We start from the raw sequence: 21,486 nt of genomic DNA, 5'->3' as shown, positions 1-21,486 counted from the left end.
GGCTTTGGCTTTGTCAAAAGGAACCTGCAGTTAATGTCAACGTGCCGGCTCTAAGTAAGAAAAGGCCTCCAGTTCTGTATCAGGACTTGGAAAGACAGATACTCCCACCCCATCCCTCTCCTCAGTCAAACATTAGGGTCTATAAAGAAAGGAGATACTTGGTCAAGGATCTAGAGAAAATTTGTCCTCATCTGACCTTGCAGTCCCCCTGACCACTGCTGTCTGCGGGGCAGTCAGAGAGAAAGTGCCTCTCAAATTATGACCAGCTCTCCCATTGGGAGGGTTATCTGGGGTTCTTAGTTAGAAATCCAACTCTATAGGAAACCATTCCAGAAGAGCGACTCGGGACTTCCCTTGTGGTCCAGTGGTTAAGACTCCTCACTGCCACTGCAGGGGACGCAGGTTTGGTGCTGGGTCTGGAAACTAGAATCCCCCATGCCTTGTGGCTTGGACAAAAATATAAAAACAAAAACCAGAAGAGTGACAGGCACCCTTTATTGGGCCTGCACTGGGACATCTCAGTGAGAAGATAAAACACATGAATTCATTTTCAGTAGGGGGTTGGGAGTGTCCTGGTCTAGCATCCAGGACCATCTGAGGCCCAGGACCTTGGCTCTGCCTCTCTGGAGCTGCACGTCCCCCTCCAGTCGGTTCATCCTGCCCTCCTGTTGAACAGGAAGAGGCAGAGCACCCACCCTCCTGGGATTATCTGCGGGAACCATCAGCCTGCACTGGGCTGGCTCCTGAATTTCTTTGCTCTCTCCTCCTTCCGCACCCTGGAGGGGGAATATTGCTGCTGACTCTGGAATAAAATGCCGCCTCTGTTTGGGAGACAAAGAACAGAGTGGCTCCTCTGGGTCAGCTGGCTCTCCTTGGCTGGCAGGCTCCCTGCCTCCCCCAGGCTGCTTCTGGGACATCCTCTGAGGAAGGCCGTCTGGGCCTACACCAGGAGCTGCTGTCTGCTCCGAGCCGGCATTCTGAATGTGTTTTCACTGGAGATTGAAGGAATATTTTACCTTTAAAAATCCCAAACAGCTTCTCTGCTCTGCAAGACATCTATCTCTTGGGGGGGTATGAGAGGGGAACAGGGCCAGGCAGGAGCAGGGGGCAGCAGGTGGTGCCCTGGCTAGGGAGGCAACCTGGCCTGTGTGCTCCTACTAGAGCTAGTGAGAATGCACGTGTGAAAACGCGTGTGCTGATGTGTGACAGTGCATGCATGGGCACGTGTGCTCACTAAAGCGTGTGTTGTTTAGTTGCTAAGTCAAGTCTGACTCTTTTGCAATCCCATGGAGTGTAACCCGCCAGGCTCGTCTGTCCGCGGGGTTTCCCAGGCAAGAATACTGAAGTGGGTTGCCATCTCCTCCTCCAGGGGCTCTTCCTGGACCTGGGATCGAACCCAAGTCTCTTGCATTGGCAGGTGGATTCTTCACCAGCTGAGCCACATGGGAAGCCCATGAAAGTCTGTACTGGGGTTAGCAGCATAGGAATGTTGCTCTGTGGAATGTGAGGAAGAGTTCAAGAGTACCTGAAGAAGCATGTACAGCATTTGTGGGAAAGCACGGGGGAAAGTCTGAACTCCGTACAGGAATGTGAGTGCACATTGGAAGTGTGTGAGAATGTGCAAGTGTGCACACATACTAGCTAGTGTGTGTGTGCTAGAAAGTTTCAGAAAAAAGTATACGACAGTTTGTGAGAAACTGAAGCGTGGCAAGGGAGCACTTGTGAGAATTGTGTGTTAGTAGTAGTAACTAGCGTGTGCAAAAGTTTTGTACTAGGGTTTGAGGAGGTGTGGATGAGAATGTCAGTTTAAGTGCAAAGCATACACGTAGGAACGAACGTCGGGATGTGTGTGGGAACTGTGAATGTGTTCATGTGGACTCACTAGAGCGTGTGTGCAAACCTGTGAGAGCCGCGTGTATTGTATGTGAGCACGTAGGACGGCTTGTGTGCGTCTGGGGTGAGCGCGCACGTGTGCACGGGCGTGTGCGGAGCGCCGGGAGACCCAGAAGAAAGGTCTGAGCAGAGCCGGCGGCCCCGCGTGAGAGTGTGAGTCTCTGTGTGTGTGCACGCGGGAGCGCGCGCGCGTGCCGCCGCCCCCCGCCAGGGTCTGAGCCGGTTGCCATGGGAACGCGCCGCGGCCCGAGTTAATCATTTCCTGTGGAAAGTGTGCGGGAGGGGCCGGAGCGGGGCGGGAGAGGGGCGGGCCAAGGAGGCGGTGGCGTGGAGCTGCCTCCCGCCGGCGGGCCGGGCCGGGCCGAGCCCCTGGCGCTGCGGCGACGCCGGGATCCTGCCTCCGCCAGGCCGGTGAGTCCGGGGCTCGGGCGGGAAGAGGGAGGGCTGGGCGCTCGGGTTCCGCCCAGCCCGTCGTTCGGGGTGTCGCGTCCGGGATCCCCCTGCCCAATCCCGAGGTGGGGCGCGGGGAGGGCCGGGCCCGGGAGACCCAGCCCTGCGCTATCCCGCCCCCACCCCCGCCCCCCACGCTGTCCAGCCAGAGCCGATCAGAGCATGGGGGCGACATGTCCCCTGGAATGCGAGCAGCCTCGGGACCCCCTTTCCGATTTCAATGGCCCGGGAAAGCCGGAGATTGCCAGGGAACCGCGTGCCGGTCAGCGCCGCCCCCTCCCCGGGCCGAAGTCCCCGGGTCCGCAAGGCTCCCTCGAACGCTGCAGTTTCGAGCCCTCCCACCGCGTAGGTCCTCTGGGCAGTTGACTTTCCCCTTCGCAGGGCCGGGATGGGGTGGGCTAGCGGCAGGTTAGGAACGAGGGCCTGGGCCGGCGTCCCCCTGGGCAGTGGGGAAATTGAGCCTTTGACAGCTGCAGCCTGGTGGGGAGGGGTTCCCAGCTGGGAGGGCCAGCCCGAAGCCACCTCTGTCAGCCCCCTGTTGTGAGTTAGAGCGGAACTCTGGCGCAGTGAAGGGCCTGGTCCTGGCAGATTTTAAAGAGGAAGCTGTATTTAAATTCTCAAGTACCATTTGTCACCAGCACCCCCCCACACACACACATTTGTCTCAAGGTTGGGGGTCCTAGCCACACCTGCCCTTTCGCCTTCTCTGGCTTTCTGTCCTCCTGAGGCTGAGCCAGCAACTCTGCTGGCCCAGGCTGTTCCCTGTGCCCTTGATAAAAGTAGCCGTCTCCTTGGCCAGAGAGTCATTTGTGAGGAATGCAGTCTGAGAATGGGGCCCTGTATTTGCAGTGACTGGACTTAAGGGATGTGGGGGTAATGCGTTCTGCTTTCCCTCTGGGCACCAAGGAACAGAGGCTTTGAAATCTGGGTTGACCTGCAAAACCTAGGATGTGTGACTGCTCAGGGGAGGTCCAGGCGCTGTCCACCCTCCCAGACCTTCTGCCCCCTCTCTCAGGGAGACGAAGACTATGTTTCCCCAGGCAGTGGTCTCTGGGCAGTTGTCAAGTCTATTCCCCAATCATTGCAGCAACCCTGGTCTGGGGGAAGGGGGCTGCACCTCTGCCACCTTGGCCTAAACCTGAAGAGGCTGATGGGGCTCTCCTGCAGCCTGCCCCTGCGTTCACCCACCGCTGGATATAGGTCACTGAAACATTAAATTTGCGGGGGCGGGGGGTGGGCAGGGTTCTTTGTATATGTCAGTATTGTTCTTAATGTTGTGTATATGTGTTATCCAAACTTTACATCAACCCTATTAAGGTAGAGTTCTCCCATTTCAAAGATGGAGATACTGAGGCTTAGAGACAAAGTCATTCTCCCAGGGTTGCACATCTACTAAGTGGTGCAGCCGGGCTCTGAACTAGCTTTTGGTCATAACCACGCTGTGCCCCCATCACCCCGTCCTAAGACCTAGGTTTTTGTGTCTCCAGTCTTGGGCTGTTTGAAAGTCCTTGATGCTTTTGACTCTCACATCCGACAGTCTGCTAATTCAGCTACTTTTTCCTCTTCAGGATCTTGCACACACCCTTCCTCTTTCTTCCTGATCTCTTCCTGCCTCCCAACTTCCCTTCCTGAAAGCCAGGAAATAATGTGTCCTTCTGTCCCTGCCCCTCAGGCTTAGCTGACCTCCTTAAAAGTCTTCTCAGGGCTTCCCTGATGGCTCAGCGCATATAGAATCTGCCTGCAATGCAGGAGACACAGGTTCGATCCCTGGGTTGGGATGAGCCCTGGGTAGGGATGATCCCCTGGAGAAGGAAATGGTAACCCACTCCAGTATTCTTGCCTGGAGAATTCCCATGGACAGAGGAGCCTGGCGGGCTACAGTCCAAAGGGTCTCAGAGTCCAACACAACTAAGCACAGAGCACATGAAGGTCTCCCTCAACCATGGAATCGACCTTCAGTGCCCTTTGCCATCTCACCTTCCAGCAGCTCGGCATGCAGGTGGAGCCTGTCTCACTCCCTCCTTCTTTACCCACTGGGCAGCTGATCCTCAGGGCAGATTGTGTGCCCAACTCTTTGCTGAGTAGCCTGGAGAAGGGGACGTCTGGCTACGTCTCCCAGTTCCCTCCACTCCACACTCGTCCATCTCCATTTCCTCAGCGGAGCTACCCACAGGCAGCATTTATGTCCACTCTGCCCTTTGGCCAGCAGTCCTGACCCCTGCCAGGGAGAGGGCACCCAGGAGATTCCTCCTCCAAGGTGTCTTCCTTAATCAAGGAAGGTAGAGGCCAGGACTCCCTAGCCAAGAGCCTGGCATTCTTCCAGGGCTCAGCTCTGCCAACCTCAGGCCACCCATCCTTGGGGTCTTCCTTCTCTTGCCTCTCAATGCTTCAGTTGTTCCTGTTCCTCTATTGACCCAGCATGTGCAGATCTCTCCTGTTCTAAATTCCACATCCTCTCCTTCCCATCCTAGCCAACTTCTCCAAAGAGAAGGAAGTGGCAGCTTCCTCTGGCCACCCCCACCCCACCTTAGACTTTCCCAGGTCTGCCCTCTGTTCTGCTCCATTGACCTTTCTTCCAATTGGATCTCTCCGTGGCATGGTTCCCTGGTAATTGACCATCCCCTCCTTCTCACTCCCGGTCACCTCTGAGGACTCTTCATCTGTCTGTTGCTTCAGCCACCTCTGACCTTCCTTCTCCAGCTTTCCTTCCCGGTCAGAGTCACCTCTGTCCTCCCTGGTTGCCTTTCATCTTGCACTATCTTTGACGACAGGATCCTCACCTGTGGCACGGTGACCCCCATCAGCCTCACAACTCAGTGATTCCATCTCTAATCCTGCTGTCTTCCAAGCTTCAGTTCAGGCTTTCGTGTGCATTCCTATCAAGGCATTCACCCAACAAGCCTTTGCCAGCTGTTTGATGTGGATGTAGCTGCTGCTCCAGGCTGGGTGCTGTGGGACTCACCCTGGGGAACTGTAGAGGGTCAGGGGGGATGGACATTGTTTAAATAGCTTTACTGCCTGGTAGAAAGCCATCAGTACAGTGCGGGATGGGGAGAGTAGTCTCTAGCCCAGGTGGCATCATTAGGAAATCCTTGAGTGCCTCCAACTCCATTTTAAACCCAAAGCAAACTCCACATTACCTCTCCGAGCTGACTTGGCTTCTTTCAAACATGGCATCACTTATTGTCTGAGTCTGGGACTGTAGCTTGGTGTATCACCTTAAATGCCTTCAGAGTCGCTTTGCATGCAATAGGTGTTCCATAAAGACTTGTAAAGTAAATGAAGTCTGTCCTGTTCATTTGCTCAGTGCATGAGGGCCCTATGGGGCTTTCTACCCAAACTAGTGTTCCCCACCCCCAGCCCCATTCTCCATACCACCTGGAGTCTCCTTACCTCCTGTTCTGATTGTGAAGGTTTGTTGAAGTGTTTACCTCCCTCCTGACAGGGAGCTTTGAGGCCATGTCTCTGCTGATCAAAGAGGACCCCAGGCAGGTGCCTGGCACACAGCAGGTACCGGGTAAATAATTATTAAATGAAGAATGAATGAATCTTCGTATTTTCAAGTCCTAGCAGGGTGTCTGCCAGTTGTAGTACAGCGTGAGGGCTAGTTGAATACATGAATGAGCTGATTTAAAGAGAATTTTGACGTATATAAGCCTGACTTGTCAGAGCCACAGTCAGGGTCCCTTCATAATAGATTCATGGAGATGCTGTTGGAGGCCCTGGTGGTGCCTCCATGTGGGGTTGTGCCCTGTCTGTGTGCTGCCAGGCTCGGAGGGAAGGGCCGAGATGTGGGGTCTCCACACTGTGCTACAGATGCACCTGGTGGGCTCCTTGCCCACCTCTGAGCCTCCCTTCTCCTTAATGAGCACCCTGAAATGGTGCGAGGCCCTGTCTCATTGCCTGAGCCCAGGGGGTCCTTGGGGGACACTGGAATTGGGGCTTTGGGTTAACAGGTGACCCAGTCCCTTAGACCCTTGCAGATGGCAGGCTCCGATCTGCTTGGGGTTGAGGCGGGGGAAGGTGCCGGCCAGCGGGCTTCAACCTCCCTTTTCTTGCTCTCTCCGCAGGCAGCCCGGCGCCCGGAGGAGGCTACTAAGCCCCGCCGGGCCATGGTCCCGTCTCGCAGGACGTGGAACCTGGGAGCCACGCCCTCGCTGCGCGGCCTGTGGCGAGTGGGCCGGGCCGGGGAGCCCGAGCCGGGGATGGCTCGCCCCGCCCCAGCCAGCCCGGCCGCCCGCCCTTTCCCACACACCGGCCCGGGGAGGTTGAGAACTGGTGAGTCCGCATTTTTAAAATGCCTCTTTATTTCCCTTCCTCCAGATACCAACGATGAGACTGGGGTTTCTCGCAAGTTCCTAGACTCAGTCAGAGCTGTCAGGTAATTACAGGGTACCGGCAGCCCGCGAGCCGGGCGTGGAGTCAGGGCGTCAATTTCTCTGGGCGCTCCTGCCCCGCGCCCGCCCGTCTGTAAAGACCGGCCCGGGACGCCGAGTTAAACGTTAACGCAAACTGTGGCGCAGAGCGGGGAACGCGGCGGACAGCCACGCGCTCCCTGGCCGGCCGGGTCGCTGTGGCTCTGTGATCCGCCCGTCCTCGGCCGAGCACTCGTGGTCTCGCCCCGGTTTCTGCCCGCAGCTGGTAAACAAGGTAGGTGCAGAGCTGCCCGGCGCCCCGCGCGGTGCCGACACTTGATCCCGCCGGGGCTCGCCGGCGGATGGCGCGGAGCGGACGAAAGGCTGCTCCCGAGCGTGGCCTGGCAGAGGGTGGGTGCCATGCGCTCCTTTTAGGTGCCATCCCAGGTGGCCCAGACAGCAGGTGGGTAGTGAGGGAGTTCCCGAGTCTGGGGCCCTCCCTCCCCCTGGGGGAGCTGTCAACACGGGCTCTCCTTTCTGGGTCATGTCCCCTGGCGCTGCCAACATCAAGAAGTGGGCGGCTTCTGTGATTCCCGGTGCGGGCTCGATCGTCAGGCCTGGGGAGCTGCCCCTGGGTGTCTGCCAGCCTTGGCTTGGGCAGGTCGTCCTGAAAGTGTGGGGGCAGAGGGTGTGTCTTCAGGCAGGGGGCCTTCAGGAGTTTGCTGTCTGACTGCTCCTGATCTACTGGGAGAGGGCTATAGAGGGCCAGCCTGTCTGAGTTAGCAGAGCTCTTCTGGGGCATAAGGCCAAGCCCCTCCATGTACAGAAGGGAAAACCGAGGCCCAGAGAGGGCACGTAGCAAGCTCCAGTTCCCTCTCTCCCACCTCACTTGTACCATCAGTGGCAGCCAAAGCGCTGCCCTCCACGGTCTCTTCTTTGGGGACAGTGAGGCTGGGGTTGACCCTGGAGTCCTCCTGGGAAAGCTTGGGCTCTTGAATCAGGTGGCCCCGGTTGTCTGGAAGGAGCTGAAGATGGTCTCTACTCTGCAAGATTATCCAAAAGATTAAGACTGTAATATGAATGAATAGTATTGCTTTTCTGGCTTAAAAAAGAAAACAAGAATTGAAAAACAAAAACACGTTATCTTGGAAAACCAAAAAAAAAAAAAAAACCCCAGAAAGGTATAAAAAAGAAGACTCACCTAGAAGCTTGTCACTAAACATTTTATATAGTTCTTTTCAGTCCTGCACGTGCATATTGCTCTCTTAAATTAGTATTATGAGGCTTATATGACCATACAGACTTTTATCCACTTTTAAAATTTAAGACAAAGGTCCAATGAAATCCTGTGTGTGAAATGCCAAGCATGGTGCCTGCCACTGGGTAGAGTTTCAGCTAGTATGGGTGTCCCTAGGCCCTTCTACCACCTCCCACCCCCAACTTACTGCCACTTTGAGACGGGAAAGCAAGCAGAAGGTGGGTTAGCACATGGGATTGGAACACTGGCTTCAGGTGACCCTGGGCATATTATTAACCCTTCCGGGCCTCCGGTTCACACCTCTCAGGGCTGTTGTAAGGAGCTGTCGGTCTGCATTGATGACTACCTTCTGTGAGCACTTTACATGCATCACCCCATTTAATCCTCATCGCATGACTGAAGTTGGTTCTTAATGCCCATGGTATTGACAAGGAAACTGAGGATCAGGAAGGGAAATAAGGCCTGGAAAGCAGTTGGTCCAGTGCTGGCAGTCAGGATGTGATAGCACCCCAGGGTGGGGACTCTACAGTGTGCCCCTTGAGGCGAGTCCCCTCTCCCATCCCGTCCAGCCCCACAAGCTGTGGTGGAGAGCTGGGGATTGGGGGTGAATGGGGTATTGAAGCCCAGTCAGCTCTCTCCCGCCATCCAGTGAGGGAGGCGACGTGTCAGAGACGCGAAAGGATGTGCTTTAACTGGTCCTGGATGCGCTTTTGAAGGCCATGAGGACCAGGCCACCCAGTGTGGGGTTGGTCTTTATGAAGGCAGGGGAGAAATTGCCACCTAGAGGCGGCCTTGGTAATGAGGTCACGGCCCCGGGGTGCACCTCCTGTGAGGATTAGCACAGCCAGGGTGGCGTCGGCTTCCTTCTGCTGCTCTCTGTAGAGGGTTGCTGGTGGGCACGTGCCAGCCCTAAGGCCACCGTGGAGGGAGAGGAAGCCCCCACCTCCGGGGGGGAGATCTTGGGCGACTTTCTGCAGAAGATCCCCGGGCAGTTTGTGGTGAAGAAAGAGCGCAGCGCCTGCTCAGCTCCAGGCCTTCCCTCCATGCCGGGCATGTGAGGGCGTGTGAGTCCCTCCTGGCGGTGCCTGGGCCGCCCTGAGTGTGTGAAAGGGGAGCTAAGCCTCAGCCCTGGCCACTGATCCCTGGCCGGCAGCCTCCAACCAGCGTCCGGCGTCTCACCTGTCTCCTCTTGTCCTGGGACAGGGCGTGGAAAAGATAGCCCGGCCGGCGGTGACGAGGACTCGGGCGCCCGAAGTGCAGCTCGCCCGGCCCTGGCTCAGTGCCGAGCCCTCAGCGTGGACTGGGCTGGCCCTGGGAGCCCCCACAGGCTCTACCTGACCCTGCAGGTAAGTCTGGGGGCTGTCAGAAAAGCCAGGTGTCTAGCTGGGCAGGTGTGCCGTGGCCCTTTGAATACCAGCCGCTGGGCTCTTCTGGGGAAGGAGGCCACGAAGGAGACGGGTCTCACGCCTCCTGCCAAGCTCCTCATTAGCACACCCACTGGGAGCCTGCCTGCATGGGACAATTTGCTTTATTAGGTTATCTGGCGGGAAATCTCACAGGAGATGACAGGAGCTTCTTAGCTACTCCCTGACTGAAGTGTTAAAGTGGGAAATGTGGGGCCTTCAGTGAGAAGCTATTAGGAAGATGGGCAGGTTTTTAGGGGAGCTGTTTATTCCCACTGGGGCATACGAGTCCATGGGGGTAGCAATACTTAAATTTCCTCATTTAAAGTGAGGACTTTACCAAAACTTGATTTCTTTTCTCTTGCAGTCATCACTGCAAGTCAGTTATCATGGGACTTTCAGAACACTGACTTTACGTTTATATGTATAGTATTTGGTTGTAGAATGAAGACATCCTGATAGCAATAATAATATTTACTGAACGCTGACTTTATACCAGGCATTGTGGCATATATTATATGTCTCACATCAGTCCAAGACACAGTTACTGTTTTATGGATGAAGTAAAGGAGGCTCAGAGAGGTTAAGTGACTTGCTACTGGTCACACAGCAAGCTGGGGTCTGAACATGATGAGCTTTAAAAGTGGTGTAAAGAACTCACATATGTGGCGTGTAGTATCTAGAAACTGAATGTCTCCTGTGGTCCTGTGTCTTTGAGAAATCCACTCTTAATTTATTTATCTTTTCTATACAACTACTTGATTGCATTTATACAGTTTTTATTCTTTATTTTTGCCTTCTATTCTGTGACTAGCTCTTTCCCTCAACAGTAAGTCTTGGTGATTTCTTCATGCCTATCAATATATAGAGAACTACCTCATTCTTTTAAACTTATTATGCATAATATTCTACTTTATCTCACTGATCTTCTGGGTTGTTTCTGATTGCAAAGAGCTCCTTAAACAAATACTGATGCATTCGTGCATCTAAAACTTTGAGCAATTTCAGGACAGCACAGGCTCTGCAGTTTTATTTTTGCTGCACCACACAACATGTTGGATCTTAGTTCCCTGACCGGGGATTGAACCTGAGGCCTTTGCATTGGAAGTGCAGAGTCTTAACTACTGGACTGCCAGGGAAGTCCTTGTAATTTTTTAAATGGATGCATCTGTTAATAGATATTTTTGCAAGTGCCTACTCTGTGTTAGAAGACTGTGCTGGCACACAGTCAAGAAGAGCAATAGACCCGGCAGTCTAGCAGAGAGGCCAGGATGGGCAAACATTGACATAATGGCTGAGGATGAAGGATCAGAGTTATCTGGAGGTGTTGCCAAGGCCCCTCCCCCCAAGAAAGATTGTGCATGACAAGGGGCTACCTTGAAGGGACCCATGCAGATGGAGGTCAGGGTGGGTGCGGGAGATAGGTGCCCTTTGAACGTGTGGCTTCAGGTTCTGATCTGAACATGAACCCCTTGCTTGTTGCTTCAGAGACAGTCTTGGGCTTCCTGGTTTTTCTCATCCCCTCTGGGGTGGTTCATCTGAAGATGGAACCGAATGGTCTGTGTTTATTTTTTTTTTTTTAACTGTAAGTTCTGCTAGAAATGCAGGTCTGGTGCAGGAATAGTTAAAAAAACTGGAGAACCATTTTTTTTTTTTTTAATCAAACTCAAGCCATTGGTAGTTAAATCAGGAGGTGGTCAGAAACAGGCAGCCTTGAGTTGGGTGGAGGCTCTGTTCTTGAATTTTGATTATGGGCTGTTGGGTTGTGGTTGCCGCTGAGTCCTGGGGTCAGCAGATCTACTGAGGATGTGAGACGCTGCCGCCAGCCGCCAGTTTCCACATGCGTGTTCTTCTGGGCTGGTGAAGCTTCATTATGTTTATAGGGGCGTTGAGATGGGGGTTGTGAGGCTCAAACAGGGACCCAGACCCAGTGAAGTGACCTGGTGGGCTTGGTGACCTCCCCCACCAGCTTCTCAAGCAGTTAAAACCAGAGTCGCTTCCTTTGGAGGCTGCAGAAATTCCCAACCCCCAGGGGCCTGTCTGCCCTTCCTGTGGCTTGGCCAACGGGCCAGAAATAGTGTAACCTTTGCTCTGGACGGCAAATGGAAACTTCCAGCTGCCGCTGTTGCCGCCGCCAATGACAAGGCTGCTCGTGCTGGTGTGGCAGTTGGTCAGAGGGTGGGGATAAAATTAAGTCAGTGGGAATTTTCCTAAATACGAGACATGCTCATGACCGTTCCTTCTGGAGTAGAAAGTGGAGTTTCTTTTCTACGAATGGGACGATGAAGCTTCAGGGAGGGTTAAGTAACTTGCCCATGGTCACACAGCTCACCTGAGTCAGGCTTCACACCCAGGCCTTTTCGACTCTAGACTTGGAATATTTTTTAAACATAGCAGTTGCCTTTTTATTTTGAATAAGGTTGGCACAAAGACACACCAAAAAAGGCCTGTCATCTCCCATCCTGGATAGCTTCTGTTATCCAAGATAACAAAGCGGAACACCACAGATGCTTACAAGGTTAAAAATGCAAATGCCAGACAGGTTCAGAATGAAACATAAAGCCTTTCCTTTCTCCCCACTTTCTCTTGCAACCAGTTTCTTTGGATTTCCCCAGAGTTTGCACGTGTGCTCAGTGGCTCAGTCGAGTCTGACTCTGCTGCCAGGCTCCTCTCTCCATGGGATTCTTCAGGCAAGAATACTGGAGTGGCTTGCCATTTCCTCCTCCAGGGGATCTTCCCGACTCAGGGACTGAGCCCACATCTCCTGCATTGGCAGGTGGATTCTTTACCCCTGAGCCACCAAGGAAGCCCATCCCCCAAATTTAGATGATGCCCCTGTACCATCACCCAGCCTCCAGAGGAAACTGGCTTTGGAGAGGGAGGGGCAAGCCTCTTTTATTTCCATTATCCTTAAATGGGATTACGCCTTACCTATGGTTCTGTTCACACCTTTCCTGTCGTCCTGTGTGAGTTGCACGTGGTTTTCTCTGCTTGAAAGGCTCTTTCTGCCTCTCGCCTCATCTCCCCGCCAGTTCACTGGTCTCTTCTCTTCCAGCCTTCTTTGCCTTGATTCCTCCTTCCTGGAGACAAGGTCTCATGGTCCCGGATAGCCATGTCTGCACGTGGACCACGGCCTTGCCCTGCTTGTGTGGACCCATGTGCCCCCTCCTTGGCAGCCCCAGGGTGGGTGCTGTCTGCAGGAGGATGGAGGCAGCTGACGTCATAGGTGGGGGTTGTTGCCCTGAGACTGCCGTGTGCCTGGTGGGGCTGCACAGGCCCGTGAATGGTAGGATGAGGGTGCAGCTGAAGCAAGGAGGCCACTGCGCTGGTGACTCAGGGCCCACAGGTCGGCCAGCTGAACTTCCCCTGAGGGTTTCTATGTGCCCAAGAACCTTGTTTGCTGGTCCTGAGGGCCGGCTGCCGATGAGGGCCAGGGGAACGCACTGCTCCCTCTCGCTGTGAGATCTGGGTCGTTTTCTTCTGGACTCCGGGCCTCCTCATTTCCATCCACCCACACAGTGAGGGGTGGACTGGCTGGGTCTGGGGGCCTCACCAGCTCCAAGAGCATGCGCCATCCTCAGGCTCCACGGGGGTCCCCTCTCCACTGCGATCCCCCCTCTTCACGTGAGGATTCTGATTGTGTCTTGGCAGCAGGCCCTGCAGGACAAGGGGTGCGAGAGCAAGAGTCAGGGGACGAAAGAAGAGAAGCCCCTGAAGAGGCAGGCGCCGGCCCCCAGGAGGGACCGGGAGGCCCAGGAAGCTGGTGGCGCCATGAATGTAGAGAAAACAGGTAAAGGAAGTCTGCCCACCCGCCTGGCACAGCCCTGGCTAACACTGGTGCCGGAGGGGAGGCTCTTGTCCCCAGACATTGTCCTCGTCTGGAGTGGCCGCCTTGACATGGAACTGGAGACCCCAGCCTGCCCATCCCGACTCCAGGGACGCCCTCTTCCTGGTGCTGCTGGGTGCCAGCTGGTGATAAGCAGCTTTGGCCAGCACATGCTGGGGTTGAGTTTCCCTGCTTTTTTGTCTTTTCCCCAGTGCCTGTCAAAAGCAGGGCGAGGGTGGCAGCCGCGAAGACGCCACTGCCTGCAGAGAGAGGCCTGACCCCCTCCACTTATGTATCTGTGGGTCCGTCAGGGACCCAGACGCCCTAGGACGGGGATTCACTCTGCTGTGTTGAAGCTGGGAAAGAGGAGCTGGTGGCTCCAGTCTTTTCCGGTGAGGCTGACAGTTCTGGAGATTCTGTGGGCCCCCTTTGTGGAGTTCCCCAGCAGGAACCCAGAGCCCAGCAGCTGCTGGGGAAGGGCATTCTCAAGAAGCCCGAGGGGAAGGCCAAGAGTAAGTGGGGAAAGTAGCTGGCATTTCTCTTGTTTGCCGCCTCCTGTCACCAGAGATTGATTTGTGTCTGAACTTGCAAGGCGAAAGGAGCCACCCCCTTCTCTGAGATTAATCCAGGCCTCCTTCACCTGTCTGGGCCCGGCACTCATTTGGGGCCAGGTGTTGGGGCTGGCCAGGCTGTGGAAGAGGGGCCATTGTCCAGCCAGTCCAGAGGTCTGACTCTTGTTTGTGGGTCCGGGGCTGAGCTTCCCCGATCCTGGGTGCCCTTGAGGGGCAGTGTCCAGGCAGGGTCTCAGAGAAAGAAACTGTCTTCTGAGAATGCAGATGGACAGCTGACCTACTAGGATGGTGCAGTGGTCCCTCAGCCCCCTTTTAAGTCACCTTTTAATCACATCTCTCCCTCCTCTGCTGTTCTCTGTTAGCTTTCTCAAGATCTTTTCCTCCCCTTGCGGCTCCCTGGCATGTGGGCACCATGCCAAGGTTAGGATGAAGCCCCCCGGCTGTGGGCTGAGGGTGAGATGAGCCGTGTTCCAGCAAGAAGGGCTATTCCAGACCTGTTGGGCAACACACCCGCGCACCCCTCATGGGCTCCAGGTGCCTGCCCAAGGTTGCCTCTTTGGACAAGGACCATGGTCCCTGTTTCATAAGGGAAGCCTCAGTGGGATCCTCCCACCTGGCTCTGAAGTGGCAGTGCCAGCTCTTGGACCTAGAGTCGACAGCATTCCCTGCCACCCCACGGCAGTCTGCAGAGAGCACAGGGCCGTGCTGGTCACATGCTGCCTATGGCAGCTCCGGGTGCTGGCCTGGAAGCATCCATCTGACCTCGCGCTCTCTAGAACAGACGGCAGAAGCCTGGCCAGCTGTGTGTGACACGCATGCTGTGTCACATGCGGGCCGCACGGCCAGAGCGCCCTGGCCAGCCAGCGTTGGCCCCTGTTCCGGCTCTCCGGAAGGCCTTGGGTCAGAGCCAACCCTTGGGGTTGGGAGGAAGGGGAAGGGAGTCTGTGTGTGTGGGGCCTGCTCCTTCGAGAGTAGATGTCCACCCCTCCTGGGCCCAGTGCTGAGTTGTCCCGTCCAGCCTGGAACTAGTGCCATCTGTGCCCCACGTTGCTGCTTAGTCCAAGAGCCAGGCTGCCGTTTCAGCTTCTCTGCCGTCTCATTGAACACACCTGTCACCTTCCCCTGGGCTGTGTGACTTCAGGTGCAGATGGCTTTATTTCTGGAGTCTGGGGTCCCCCCTCTCCCCGCCGTCCTGCCCACACAGGGCTGCAGCTTCTGGGACCTCGTGTTGGGGAGCCTGGATGCCCTGGTGCTCCGCGAGCATGGAGGCTTGCAGCAGCTCTTCACGCCTCACTCTTGGACACTTCATCCTGCCTCACAGACTTTGGCCAGGACCCGGATTAGGCTGCCCAAGGCGGAAGGCAGATCCATGCCCTTCCAGCCTCTCCTCTGTCCACTGCCCCACCCCCTTGCCAGCTCCCCACCTGCAGAGACGGTGGTCCTTCTAGGTGCCATCAAAGCAGGCTGTGACGGGCATGCCAGGCCCCAGTAGCAGGTCCCAGGCCTTGATTCTGTGGCTCTGTCCTTCTGTCCATCTGTCTGTGTCTCTTCTGCTGGTGACAGGATGGTGGAAGCCGGAGACCCCCCGCCCACCCCAGTATTTATCCCTCGCTCTTGCCTGTGTGGTCCCTGTACTCAGCCCCACAGGAGTGTGCCTGGGAGCGTGCTTGGTGATGTCCCTGCTTGTGTGCTGCTGCATTTGTTCCTGTGTCCTGGTGTGTCTGTCCCTGCGCACACACACCTCTGCCTGCTCTCTCTCTCTGTGCGGTGATCACTCCCTGCGGAGGGCAGGGGCCAGGCTGGCGAGCCCTCACCTCTCTTCTCTACTCTGGAGAAGGTTTGGGGTGTAAAGAAATGACTTTCCACCAAGGATAGTGTTTTCCGGGGAGACAACAGGGGTTGCCAGAGGCGCATCTTTCTCAACTGCAGGTCCCTGCAGGCTGGCCATGGAGAGGATATTGCCCATCAAACCCAGAACACAGGCTTTGGGGGAGTAATAGTGGAAGTTGCTTTCCTGACTCCTGGTCCAGGCAGTTCTACCCACCAGAAGCTTCCCGCTAAAGCAGCTTCCTCCAAGGCAGGCCCTGGAGGCCCCCCCCCCAACTAACCCACCGGCACCCGCTAACTCCTGCTGCTGCCCAGCCCTTGCCCAGCTTCTTTGTCTCCTCTGCTTGCATCCGCTCCCCATCCCTGTGGTCCATCCTGCCACGAGAGGCTCCCTCTCCTCAACCAGGCTGGGGCCTCTGCTGCCCCGCTGATCGGCCGCTACTTTGCTCATAGGTGGGCGGCCCTTCGGCAGCGGGAGGTGCTCGAGCCTGTCGGGGTCGCCCGGTGCCGCCCCCGTGGTACATAGGATGGTGGAGGCCATGTCCCAGCTGCGGGAGGAGAAAGCCCAGCTGCAGGAGGAGCTGGTGGCCCTGCGGGAGAGGCTGGCTGTCCGTGACAGTGAGCAGCAAGCCACGTCCACGCAGCTGCAGAACCAGGTATCTGGGGAGGGTGGGACGGGCTGAGGCCACTGCCCACTGTGGAACAAGTCGGAAGATGTCGCCCAGGGTACCTGGGACCCTCCAGGCCACCCGCATAATGGACAGATGGGGTCTTCTCCCCTGGCTTGGGAACACACGGAGGCCTGGGCCTCCCGTCCTGATCCTCCATGTGCCATTCCTCGTGGTTACCAGGGGGCCAGATCCGCCTCTCCATGAGTGACAGGCAGCATGTGTAGACGTGGGTGGAGCAGGAAGGCATAGGGATGTTCCTGCTCTGAGGCTGGTGCTGAGTCCACTCCATCTTCCGAGGTGCCCTGGCTTGGGCAGCCCACATGGACCAAACTCATTGCAGAGGTCGCCCCATGGAAAACTGGCAGGAGAAGAGAGGCTGGGGTGTGTACCAGGGAGAGAAGGGAGCTCCCAAACCTCTGGGAGCCAGAGAAAGCAAAGTTTCATGCTGACCAGTGTTGTCTCCTGCATTAGCTGGCCAGAAGGCTGCTGGGGACGCCACTGGCCCTTTGGGCTGACCCCTGGCCTTCCCTTGAGTGCCTGGCTAATTCACTCCTTCCCACCATCAAGTGGGCCCCGAGGCCCCTTTCCTGGGGCTCAACTCCCAGCTCTAATAGTCAGTGTCTCTCAGGCCTGAGTCTGACATTTCTCACTTCCCCAAGGTCCTCAGCCCTGTTTGCACACCATCTCGGTGTTGGAGCCTGTGCCTGAGCTCCTGGGCCTGGCTCTCTGTAGAACGCCCTGCCGTCAGGTGGAGCAGCTTCTTTCTCTGTGATTGCCCAGGCTGTAGATCTTCTGTTCCTCATTACCGGATGCTGTGACTTGTTCTCAGTTCCGGGGGCAGCAGATTATTTCCATGCACTTTTATTTATTTTTGTGTTTTGGGCTGTGCTGTCTTCGTTGCTGCATGTGGGCTTTCTCTAGTTGCGGCCAATGGGGGCTGTTCTTCGCTGCGGTGCGCAGGCTTCTCATCGTGGTGGCTTTTCTCATGGCGGAGCACAGGCTCTAGGTGCACTGAGGTTCAGTAGTTGTGGCCCACAGGCTTAGTTACCCTGCGGCGGACTCTGCGGCATGTGGGATCTTTCCCAGGCCAGGGATCGAACCCACGTCCCCTGCATTGGCAGGTGGATTCTTACCCACCGCGCCACCAGGGAAGTCCTCACGCACTTCTCAGATGCAGCGTTTTTCCAGCTTACATGTGTGTCCTCAGGCTCTCTCTGTCCTGACCACCCATCCTTTGCTGAGCTGGGTGGGCCTCCCTGGGGCCTCCCTGGTGCCCAGTCTGTCTGTCTCCTTGTACATTGTCCCCACTGTTTGCTGCCCCTAGGCTGGTCTGCCCCACTCGTGGGAGCTCTTCACGGCAGGTGTAACACACCAACTTTGTATCACTGTTGCCTCCTGCCTTCCTGCCTCAGATGGCTGCTGGGTGCCTGGTCTGTACAGGCACCCAGCTGAGCAGTGGGGGTGCCCAGGTGGACAAGGCATGCCCTGGCCTGTGGCGGCTGCAGTCTAAGGGAGGACAGACATTTGTCACTTGCATTTATGTAAAGTTGGGAGAGTAACAAAGTCTCTGCTGGCGAGCTCACACAGAGGGCATGAGGGCTCTTACCAGATGCCTTTGTCAGGGAGATCAGGACCTGTGGCAGGGAGAGCTCCTGCTTCCCCGACTTCCTTTGGTTTAGTTTGTCTGGGCACTTCACTTTTGAAACAGGTTTTGTTTTTTGAAGAAGTTTGCTGAGATAGAATTCACATTCCATAGAACTCCTCCGTTTAAGGTATACAATGTATGGTCTTAAGTATATTAAGGTGATGATGCAGCCATCACCACTGTCTAGTTTCAGAACATTTTTGTTACCCTTCAAAGACTTATTAAATCACTCCTCATGTCCCCTTTCCCCCAACCCCTAGCAACCACTGCCCAGCTTTCTGGGTTTTTAAAAAATCTTTTGGCCTCACTGCATGGCATGTGACCATGACCATGGTCATGTCTGAGCTCTGGTTTCCTGTCAGCCTCACTGGTTTGTCACAGACTGACCTTCTTGGTGTTTCTATATGTTGCTTCTCTAAGAAAAGCCCACCATGGGGTACCCTCCACCTCCTTCTCAGGATGCCTCCTGGTTCCCATTCTTAGTTCTCTGACCAGGGATCAAACTTGTGTCCCCCGCATTGGCAACATGGAGTCTTAACCACTGGACCGCCAGAGAAGTCCTGTTCCCTGCTTTCTGTTTATATGGATTGATCTTTTCTGAACATTTCGTATAAATGAAATAATATGTGGCCTATGGTGACTTTAAACAAACGTTTGCATGCGTGCATGCTAAGTCTTCTATGTCGTGTCTGATTCTTTGTGACCCCCATGGACTATAACCCATCAGACTCCTCTGTCCTTGGGATTCTCCAGGCAAGAATAGTGGAATGGGTTGCCGTGCTCTTCTCCAGGAGATCTTCCCAACCCAGGGATCGAACCCACATCTCCTGTGGCTCCTGCATTGCAAGCAGATTCTTTACCACTGAGCCACCAGGGAAGCCCCTAAATGAATGTTTAAGAAACATTTTTTCCCTTTAATTAGCAAAATTGACTTACTTTTTAGACAGGAAATTGAGGGTCAAGCATCTCGGCCTTTTTGGTGTCTTTGAGCCGCAGCTCTCCAGGCAGTCCTGACCCCTTCCCTTATCCCAACCCCCACTCCTCTGGAAGATCTGGAGAATTCAGAATCGTTCCCGGTCTTGGCTCATGTTTTGTTCCCGCAAGCTCTTATCTGAAAAAGTATCTCAGGAGATGCACCTGAAGGTTCAGGTCTCTGAACCACTCTTGGAAGGGTCTGACCCTGTGGAGGTGAGGGCCTGGAGCCCCATCCATGTCCTGACTTTGGCACTACTCATCAGCTGTGTGACCTTGGGCTAGTTAATTACTGCTCTGCACCTCAATTTCCTCATCTGTAAAATGGACATAACAACAATATCTGGTTTGATGACCAGTGTTATTGGTGTCACCACCATCACCACCCTCATCGTTACTGGGAGGAGTGTTGGATTTGGAATCATGTGTGCAGGCCTTGTGTACTGGCTGTGTAGCTGTAGTAAGCCACTTCCTGTCTGAGCCTTCATTTACCCATCTGTAAACTGGGTCTAATAGATGTTGCTTCATGGTTACTGAGCAGCTCAGTTATGAGACTGGACAGAGACGTGGATCACAAACTGTAAACTGCTGTGCCTTCTCAGGCGTCATGTCTGAGCTCTGGTTTCCTGTCAGCCTCACTGGTTTGTCACAGACTGACCTTCTTGGTGTTTCTATATGTTGCTTCTCTAAGAAAAGCCCACCATGGGGTACCCTCCACCTCCTTCTCAGGATGCCTCCTGGTTCCCATTCTTGTTCAGACTTGTCTTTGAACTCAACTGGCTTTGCCGTGTTGCTCTTCCTGAAAAGCCATGTGGTTAAGACTGAGGGCTCTGCAGGGCTCCAATTCTAGTGCCAGCACTTTCAATAGTCAAGTGACCTTGAGCAAGATTAACCAAGGCTTAATCTCTTGGGACCTCAGTTTCTCCTCCTGTAAAATGGAGATAATGATAGTACGTACCTCAGAGGATTGAGGGGCTCAAAGTAAAGATCTAATCAAGAAATCATTGCCAAATCTAATGTCATGAAGCTTTCTCCTTGTTTTCTTTTAAGAATTTTATATATAGTTTTAGCTTTTGTGTTTAGATCTTTGATCTATTTTGAGTTAATTTTTGTATATGGTGTTAGTAAGTGTCCAACTTCATTCTTTTGCATGTGGATATCATTTTCCCAGCACTACTTGTTGAAAAGACTATCCTTTCCTCATTAGAAATCTTAACACCCTTGTCAAGAATCAGTTGACCAGATACATGAGGGTTTATTTCTAGGCTCTCTATCCTACTCCATTAGTCTATATATCTGTCTTTATGCCAATTCCACACTTTTTGGTTTACTGGAGCTTTGTTGTAAGTTTTGAAATCAAAGAATGTGGGACCTCCAACTTTATTCTTCAAAATTGTTTTAGCTATTTGGAATCTTCTGAGATTTCATATGAATTTTGGGATGGACTTTTCTATTTCTGCAAAAAAAAATGTCATTGGGATTTAAATAGAGATTGCATTGAATCTATAGATTGCTCTGGGTAGTGTTGACGTGTTAGCAATGTTGTTTCCAAACTATGAATGCAGGATGTGTTTCCATCACTATTATCATCTTTAATTTCTTCCAGCAATGTTTTATAGTTTTTAGTGAACAAGGTTTTGCCTCCATCGTTGCTTTATTTCTACATATTTTATTCTTTCTGATGCTATTATAAATGAAATTGTTTTCTTAATTTCCTTTTTGTATTGTCCAGTATTAGTGCATAGAAACACAACTGATTTTTAATGTGTTGTATCCCGCAACTTGGCTGAATTTATTAGTGCCAGTTGGCCTGATTTTTTAAATGCTCAAGTTAGTTGCCACCATTTAAATCTTAGTTAAGTTCATATAAAAACCTTAGCTTCCTTTTTTTGGTAATAAAATATTGGAAGATGTGGCACCTCTGGGCTGACATTCCCACATGGCCCCCACTACCTGGAGCCCAATAGCCACTCCTGCCTTTGGTGGAAGGTAGCATCCTTCAGTGAGCCCCACCTTTGCTGCGCCATGCCCTGCCTTACGGCTCACTCACTCAGGCATTCAACACTTTTTCTATATGTGTTTACTGAGCACCTACTGTATACCAGGTGCCATTCTAGGCACTGGGAGTACAGCGCTGACACAATAGACAAATATCTCTGCCTATCTGAACATTCATTCTATTAATAGAACTCATTATGGTGCTGGGCCCTGTCCTAAGCACTTTGCATGTTATCTCTTGTAATCTTACTTAATCCTCCAGACCTCCTCGGTAAGGTAGCCTCATTCTACAGCCAAGGATATGGAGAGAGGCATGGTGGACTTGAGACATGTCCAAGGTTGTCCGGCACATTAGGGCAATGTCTGTATTAGAAAGCTGGGCAAGTCCAGCCTGAGAGTCCATGATCCCAGTGACCCTTGATGCAGAGAACTCACATGTGAAAACCTAGCAGTAGAGGCAGGGTGGGTGGTTGTAGCCAGACAGGCCTGGTCATTGGTCACATATGTGGGCAGTCAGGAGTCAGGTCTCCTGGAATGGGGAGTGTGTTGGGGGCAAGACAGTGTGCTTCCTGGGGCTGCCCCTCGGGCCTCTGGACTGTGTTTCCTTGGGGCTGTC

The 21,486-nt window shown here is 53.9% G+C and overlaps 1 protein-coding gene across 19 annotated transcripts in view; it reads left to right on the top strand.

The window, feature by feature from the left end:
- Positions 1-21,486, top strand: part of KIFC3 (kinesin family member C3) — a 40,445-nt gene that overhangs the window by 3,123 nt on the left and 15,836 nt on the right. For 2 of the 19 annotated variants that reach the window (XM_069552872.1, XM_069552874.1), the window contains exons 1-5: positions 2,199-2,304; positions 6,414-6,621; positions 9,160-9,302; positions 13,014-13,149; positions 16,038-16,240. In XM_069552872.1, the coding sequence (XP_069408973.1) occupies positions 6,456-6,621; positions 9,160-9,302; positions 13,014-13,149; positions 16,038-16,240 (648 nt within the window). In that variant the 5' untranslated portion in view covers positions 2,199-2,304; positions 6,414-6,455. Of the gene's footprint in view, positions 1-2,186; positions 2,305-2,411; positions 2,689-6,413; positions 6,622-6,666; positions 6,994-9,159; positions 9,303-13,010; positions 13,150-16,037; positions 16,241-21,486 lie in introns of those variants that run through there. The other 17 variants (XM_069552868.1, XM_069552870.1, XM_069552875.1 and 14 more) reach the window with 15 other exon arrangements.

The sequence above is a fragment of the Ovis canadensis genome, chromosome 14, assembly GCF_042477335.2.
Source record: "Ovis canadensis isolate MfBH-ARS-UI-01 breed Bighorn chromosome 14, ARS-UI_OviCan_v2, whole genome shotgun sequence".
Taxonomy (NCBI): Eukaryota; Metazoa; Chordata; class Mammalia; order Artiodactyla; family Bovidae; genus Ovis; species Ovis canadensis.
Note: the sequence above shows the minus strand (reverse complement) of the source record. Positions and strands in the feature narration are given on the sequence as shown.